General features: G+C 36.2%; 1 protein-coding gene across 3 annotated transcripts; it reads right to left on the bottom strand.

Moving 5' to 3' along the window:
- Window positions 1-896: 896 nt before the first annotated feature.
- On the bottom strand, window positions 897-7,139 carry vps29 (VPS29 retromer complex component). Of its 3 annotated transcripts, XM_014992598.2 has the most exons (5): window positions 7,039-7,071; window positions 5,506-5,517; window positions 3,708-3,899; window positions 2,195-2,430; window positions 897-1,394 (listed from the first exon to the last, which is right to left on the bottom strand). In XM_014992598.2, the coding sequence occupies exons 1-5, from the start codon at window positions 7,039-7,041 to the stop codon at window positions 1,277-1,279; spliced, it is 561 nt and encodes a 186-aa protein (XP_014848084.1). In that variant the 5' UTR covers window positions 7,042-7,071; the 3' UTR covers window positions 897-1,276. The 3 variants fall into 3 exon arrangements, with proteins under 3 accessions (XP_014848084.1, XP_014848085.1, XP_087858727.1); XM_014992599.2 differs by lacking the exon at window positions 5,506-5,517 and having other exon boundaries at window positions 7,039-7,139; XM_088002601.1 differs by lacking the exons at window positions 5,506-5,517; window positions 7,039-7,071 and adding an exon at window positions 4,497-4,519.
- Between the last annotated feature and the right edge of the window lie 1,109 nt (window positions 7,140-8,248).

Below are 8,248 nucleotides of genomic sequence, written 5' to 3'. Positions count from 1 at the left end.
TCTGATGCAGACACCAGAGGTCACCTGGTGTCTGCACTACTACACAGAGTGTAGTGGTTTAAATAACTAATAATTAAAAAGCATTAAACAGCATTAGCTGTTTGGAAATCCCTTCAACTCCAAATACAACTAGATTTTTTATAAATGCCTAAATCATAACAGTAAATTCCACTTATTGTCACAATTATGATAAATGCATACATGTGTTTGAGCTTGTATATTTATTATTAATCCTATATGGATTTTTGAAACTTCCACAATAAATTCAAAACATATGTGTATACTGTGAATATACATATGTATACGTGTGTACATAGCAGCATATCGTGTTGTATAAGTATCAGAATGTATTGTAATATGTAAGTTTAGTATATTTTATATCGCATAGCATACAATATATTGTATATCTTACATAGTAGGCGTAACTGTATGTAACTGACTTTCGAGACATAATGTAAGAAAAAGCCATATAATTTCTGTATGAACACAGAGTGAGAGTAAATTAGTTTTATCTTCTTCCCACTACTTTTATTGCTAAATTTGTTCCTTGTTTTTATATTAATAGTATTATATAGAAATGAACTGGATGACTTAAGAGAAGTTTTGTTCTGTTAACTTATTTATTGCGTTTATTTGTATATGTATTTTTCTTTGCAAGTTCTTTTTTTTCTTGCCTGGGGTAAGACCTGAATTTTATACTTTTTGTATGTCTCCAAAAAAATTAAAAAATAAAATAAACTTATGCCACCTATTCCAAAATTTAAAAATCCTTGTGTTAAATCATTCAATCCAAGAAAATAAAGCTTCAAATAAATCCTTAGAAGTCCAGAAATAATGTTTTTCATCCCCATGACGAAACACAACATTTGACAACAAATTACAAACAAAACCATTACTTGGGAAACACATGGAGGGAAATCCCATCTTTATTGTGGAAGTGAATGAATAAGGCAGATCACAGAAAGCTAAAGCTGTGTTGGTCACATGGACAGGGTTTAATAGGGTGAAAATAAAAATCACAAAAGTCACCAAATTCATTTTTCATAGCAAAACATTGTATCCTCTAATAACAGCTCGCTTACAAGTTAATGCGGATGACTTATAAACAATATAATACACAAGCATTTTAGAGTTAAGTTCATGAACAGTTTTGCTACAGCATTAACACTGCGGTGAACTGAGGGAGCTGCTGCCCCCTGGTGGACAGGAATGAAACATGACGCTGAGCCTCATTCGCCTAACTCTTCTGCCTTTCCTCCTTCTCCCCATACGTCCTTTAGGACTTCTTATACTCAATTCTCTCCACCTTAACGTCATCTCCAATCAGCTGATAAACATACGTCACCACAGTAGAGGCTTGGATGTCCATTAGTACAAAGGAGGGGATAATGTTTCTGGAACAAAGAGCACAAAATACAGAATGTTACAAGAGAATAAAGGATTACCAAAGAACTGAAAAAAAAACACACAAAAAAAAACAAAAAACAACAACAGGTAAATACAGGCTTTCCTATTGTTTTCCATTCAACATTTTTGGACTTTTCCAGGATCAAATTTTCCAATATCACAATTTTCTAGATATAAATACTTAAAGGCCCAGTATTATGTGTTTTTCAGGCAGAGAGCCAAACTATTGGAGAAAAAACATGCTAAAGCTAGCCTAGCGCCTCTGAGATGTGCATTTACCCAGCTCTTTGTTGCTGTATATGAACTCTTCTAGAATGGTAACCAAACTAACAGAGTTGTTGCTCTGTCTTCAGTGGACATGTTCATCCAGAAGGAGCGAATGCTGCAAGTTTCCTTCAATAGAAAACTTTTTTTAATTTTTTTTTTACCAATTTTAATTATAAACTGAGCTTTGTTTAATAACTAGGATCAATATGGAATGTATGTAATTGGCCTGTAAACTTTCTGTATGATTGGACTCTTTGCAAAGTTTCTTGAGATGACATGTTAGGATGAAAAATATTGCAAATCATTTTTACCATAGAGTGCCTAATAACACCTCCAATGTACAATTGGGGGGAAAAAATGTGTTTCCTAAGTACTTCTAATTTAAAATAGTCTCTTAATGATACATAGGAAGTTAAGCTCGAACACGCCTTCTGTGTTCTGTGCTGCAGTAAATCAGACTTTCAGTCTTTGCTTGGATATTTCCTGCTTTAAAATGGACACAGGTTCTGGTCACGGCTACCTTTCCAGTGCGTTGTAGGCCCCGGTAGCAGAGCCGGGGTTGATGTAAAACTTGTTTTCGTTCTCGAAAGCCTCGAACTTGTGTGTGTGTCCCGAGATGAGGATGTCGACGTCCAGCTGTCTCTGGAGCAGCGCCAGGCTGGCCATGTCGCCCCAGGGGATGACCTGGTGGCCGTGGATGAGGCCGATCTTGAACTGGCCCACTGTCACCACCTTCTGCTCGGGGTAGTTCAGGTTCTAAGAGGAGGGCAGAAACAGTTTTGATTTTAGTGAACACACTAGCTGGAGTGATCTGTTTTAACCAGAGAGAAAACCCTGAATGTAGAGTGAAGAGCTCCTGGTATTTAGTGGTTCGATACACTGCCTTGGAAAAGTACCCCTACCCTTTTTTAGCTTTTCTGCTCTTTAACAACAAATCTCACTATATTTTATTATAATGTTGTAAGACAGACTAACACCAAGTAGCACATAATGTAGAGGGGAAAGAAGTTTTTTCCCCCTATAAATTAATAAAAACATTACTCTGGTACATCTAAATTAGGGATCACCTTAATTTCAGTATAAATTCTGTCTTGTTGTTAAAGCGACAGGGGTTTGAGGGGGAACATTACATAATAAGAGTTTAAATCAGCCTGAACTCAACATTCTCAGTGAAACATGGTGGTGGCAGCATAATGCTGTGGGGATTTTCTGGTAGTGTAGGGACAGATAAATTTGTGAGATTCAAACTGTGAAACTTTGAACCAAGTGCAGTGATTGCTTAGAATTCCCCAGATCTAAATAAAATTGATAACTTCTGGTGTGTCTGAAAAATTGATGTTTATAGAGCCTCTGAGTCCAGTCCGAATAGGATCAGGTTTTATGAAAATAATAATAATAATAATAATAATAATAATAATAATAATAATAATAATAATAATAATAATAATAATAATAAAAGCCAAGCCTTTCCTCTTATGGTCTAAGTAGAAATATGTATATGATATCTTTTGAAGGGGGACATTAGCCAGGCACAGGGAACCTCAATTTGACACATTCAGTGGTGAGGACACTTCTACTAATACACTAATAGCAGAGCTAATTTTCCATTTAGCGTTTTTTGCTCACTTTGAAAACATTTAGCACACTTAGCTTTCCCTTTCACAAATTACTATATTGGTATAGCGATTTAGCGTTAGCTTCCATTAAGTACTATATGACATAATGCTTTAGCGTTAGCTTCCATTAAGTACTATATGACATAATGCTTTAGCGTTAGCTTCCATTAAGTACTATATGACATAATGCTTTAGCGTTAGCTTCCACTAATTGCAATGCTGGTAAAGCACTTTAGTGATAGTAGAATTAATATTTATGATTAGTGATTCAGGCTGGAGCAACTAATGTTTTAGCTAGCGGTGACGACCACTGGAAATATCGGTCCTCTTTCTCTAAATACTATTTATTTTTCAACTTAAATACTTTTCCACTGAAGGGTGTAATGACTATGGTGGATCTTAATAAGGAGCACAGACCTCGTCAAAGTCTCCCCGCACAATGTGGACGTCCCCAGCGAGAGTTTTCAGGTAGTCGTAGCTCTCCTTGGTGCACAGGTTGCCTGTGCAGAGAATATGCTGGATCTTCCCCGGGACCAGCAGCTTCTTGAATTTGGCTGGCAACGTGTTGCACCGGTGGGGAATGTGCAGGTCACCTAACACCAAAACCAACTAATGTCGCACAAACACACACAAAAGCCAGTTAGTGACCCACAGATGAACGGAGGTGTCCGAAAACTGGAAAAGAACATAGTCCAAGGACAGAGCCCTGCAGGGTGCCGTAGGTCAACCTGTAGCAGAAAACAGTGGACATAAACTCCACTATAACCCTCCTATACACCCTTCTTAGTTACTGATATTAAGATTTTTTTTTACAATAGAATAATGCAACCCTTTTTTTTTCTTGTACTGAAACACCCACTAATCCAATACAGCTGATTAACACCTCACTCAAGCCAATCAAATCAGCAACATTTATAAGTACAATTCTGAACATATAATGTGTCTGAATTCAAACTGGCTTCTAAATGTCATTTCATGAAGAGTTTTTAAAAATCCAAAATTTAAAAAAAGACAACAACAAAAAAGTGAACTGATTACGCACAGCTGGACTTCAGACACTCAGTGACAGACTGGAGAGATGTCTACTGTTACGAAACACAGGAAGTGACACACAAGCATACATGAGCAAACTGCATTATGAAGGGATAGTTCAGGATTTTCTTCGACATGAGGTTTGGTTAAAAAGCTTAAAAATTTAAATCTTACCTGCATTAGATAGCTCTTGAGATTTTCATTGAGCATAAATCCATATTTGTTCATTTTACAGGTCTGACCAATATTTGTCCAATGTCAAAAAAGGTGCTAAGAACAGAGATGTAAAGTATTTATGATGCTTCTCTGTGCATAACTACCCAATATGAACATGACGGTTTGAAGCTTCATGAAATATCATCTGCAGAAAAAAATTACAAGTTGTTCTTTTGATGGTGGGAGTCCACTTTGACCCTGGCTCCTCTGCCTTCCATGACCAATTATCTGGTGAAGACCTCAAGAGAGTTACCTAGTACAGGTAAGATTTTAACTGCGCGACACGTAAATAATCCTAAAATACCCCTTCAATACTAACAAAATCCCTACATCCCACTGTAACTGCAACAGCTGGATAACTTCTGCAGTGGGTGCAAATTTCTCTTCTTAATTTAGAGCTCAGGTGAGTTAAAAAACGTGAAAAATCTGTTTATTTGGTTAACAGAAAATAAAATCCAGAAATGTGTCACAGGGGTGACTCGTACCTTCTAACAGAAGGCTAAAAGGAACATTTTTGGATGCACCAACAAGCTCGATTTTCTAGAATCACTGTTTACTAGAAAACAAAAAAAGCACACACACACAGTTGAGAATTGTTCTATGGAACTTAACTCCATATTATTCAAATTTGTGTGAGGGTTAACTAAACGTGAGTCCTCGTGCAGCAGAGTGCCTAGAAACGGATCTGGGCATTTACATCTATATGGTCTTTGAAACATTTTACCAGGAGTGGCAACTAATCTGTCCACATCCTTATATTTGGGATAACAATACAGATCAAGCGTATGTCAGCATAAGTTCAATTCACAGCAGCTCTTGGAATAACAGCGGCTCGTTCTGCTAAAAAGGCAAACAAACAACAACAACAAAAAAATGTCAGACCTCCGCAAATTTGCAATCCCATTTTCTTGTTAGTGCCACACAGAAGGGTGAGCAGAAAGAGGCAGCATAAAGCGAGCACACTTACCCGGTGACCAGTCTGGTTGGTTGGAGACAGACAGATACAGAGAGGTGAAGAGGAGGGGAGGAAGAGGAAGAGGTGCATGTGTACATGACACGGGATGTGTTCAGAGATTGGGGTAAAAAAAAAACAAACAGAAAGAAGTTGGGACAAATTAAAAAGTGAATGGATTAGATTGATTATATAATGAATTATTCAAAAACAAATAAAGAAAATTACAAACAAATTAAATGGTAAAGTGGTCAAGACATTTGTTAATGGTTGATGGTTAGTGATCATGCTAAGCTGAAAACAACGCAGGAACCTGAGTGTCAGCCAGTGCAAAATCAGGTGCCAAAGCAAATCTGACCGCTTTACTGTAATTTAGCACAAATAATAGCACAGAGATATTTTAACTGATATCCTAAACCCAGAGCCGGCCCAACGCATAAGAGATTTAAGCTGTTGATTAGGGAACCGAAGCCCTAAGGACAATGTAAAGCTCCAATTTGTAGTTACAAATTTTACAAATTGCTTTGAAGCTGTATAAATAGTAAACCCAAAAAGACTTTTCATTATTTTACATTTACAATGTTATGTAACACATAAACCTTGTTAGAGGTGGTAGTTTTGAATGCATCAGCAAATTAAGGAATTACATGATCATCTCTAAGCTTTATCTGATTGTTGTTAAACTCAAGAGACCATTAAAGTGCATGATGCCATTTGATGTACTTAGAAAAAGTTGAGATTTCTTCTTTTAAAATCAAGTCATAAACAAAAAAATTATATATTTTTATTGATTTCTACTTACTATGTAATGCACCACTAAGTACGAGTAATAACTAGTGTTTTTTAATCAATAAGGTGAACGTAATCTGAGCATGCTCCGTAAAATCCATAGCACTGAACACACAATAAGCAGAGCCACAAATCAGGTTTTGCTTAGAGTTCCATACAGTCTTGGGCCAGCTTTATATAGACTGACAACTACATCAACCTGAAAAATTATAAGGAAAAATGAATGAATGAATGAATAAAAACATAATGAGAGCAGCTTCCCTAGGAAAAGTATCTACTTTGCCTGTCTTAAAAAGAACAAATAAGCAAAGTGTAGCATGGGATAATATCCAGGAAGCATATTTCATCAGTTGCAGTACAAGAAAATGTTTTGCAAAATGAAGCTGCCTTTAGCTGGTTAGCCACTGTAGCGCTAATTTGATTGGTAAGTATAAAATATAACATGCTGTCATAACAAAATACTCCAAGAACAAGAATGGCAAACTAGGAAAGAACCGTGCAAAAAACCTGCTACAACAGGGGTGAGTGAAACTGTTAAGAGTGGTTTTCTGGGATACTAAAAACTCAAGGATGTCATGTGATCGTAGATCCATCTTTTGGTCGAGCTAAAGTAGAAGTAACCCTACAACTAAACCCTACTACGAGGCTGGGACGCAACGTCGCTTTCTTTATGTCGACAGCGACTTTGCTAATAAACCAAGCGTAGTTAAAGCTCACTACATGCAGGAAATGGCTCTCCTTTCGACGTTTCAGACTCACCATCTTGTCTGTTGCTGTTTGCTGCTAGTCCAGTTAGGAAGCGCCTACGAATGTAACGGAAGCTAATAGGGTAGACGAAACAGGAACGTCCCGGAAGGCGATATGTCGGCCATATTGTGTGTGGCATTTCTACGACAGTGCATACTGCTCAAAAAAATAAAGGGAACATTTCACTTTAATTTTGTGTGTGGCTCCAAATCCAGGCCTCCATTGGTTAATAAATTTGATTTCCAATGATGATTTTTGTGTGATTTTGTTGTCAGCACATTCAACTTTGTACAGAACAAAGTATTCAATGAGAATATTTCATTCATTCAGATCTAGGATGTGTTATTTGAGTGTTCCCTTTATTTTTTTCCCTTTATATATATATATATATATATATATATATATATATATATATATATATATATATATATATATATATATATATATATATATATATATATATATATATATATGCGCGCTCTGTTTGAGCCACTGCTCCCCCAAACTGGAGCAGTGGCTCAAACAGATCCCAGGAACAACATCAGACATCTCAGTCCAGAAATGTGCAGTTCTAGGCACAGCCAAGATACTGCGCAGAACCCTCAAGCTCCCAGGCCTCTGGTAGAGGACCCGAGCTCAGAGGATGAAAGAGACCACCCACGGAGGGTGAGAGGGGAATTTTTTTTATATATATATATATATATATATATATATATATATATATATATATATATATATATAATTTTTTTTTTCCCACCTACATACTCTGACATTTTTTTAATTAATCACAGTCAAAACTTTTCTGGAAAAAAAATCTGAAAATTTCTTTTAAAACACTTGGAAATTTCAAAGTCTAAAACATTGAAAATGTTCTACTTCAACCTTTTTTTCCAGAAAATTTCTGATTAATTTTTTAAAAATCCTTAGTTTTTTCTAGCATTTTCTCAACTTCTTAAACTCAGAAAATTCCGGTTTTTGTCTATAAAATTTCTGCGATTAGTAATCAAAACTTCAGTTTCTTCTTGCAAATGTTTGACTTCTCAAACTCAGAAATTTTCACTTTTTTTCTAGAACATTTCTGAGATACATCTCAAAATTTCTGAGTTCTTGGCAGAAATGGGCGTGATACACCATTATATTTTGTTAAAATACAAAAAAAAAAAGGTTTTCAGGACACTATTTGAAGTGTTTGGTGTCAAACTCCAGTCGTCAAGGGCCACTG

Source organism: Poecilia mexicana, unplaced genomic scaffold (assembly GCF_051168715.1).
Source record: "Poecilia mexicana isolate PSO_F unplaced genomic scaffold, ASM5116871v1 scaffold_22, whole genome shotgun sequence".
Classification (NCBI taxonomy): domain Eukaryota; kingdom Metazoa; phylum Chordata; class Actinopteri; order Cyprinodontiformes; family Poeciliidae; genus Poecilia; species Poecilia mexicana.
The sequence above is the reverse complement of the archived record's forward strand: the minus strand, read 5'-3'. Positions and strand labels throughout refer to the sequence as shown.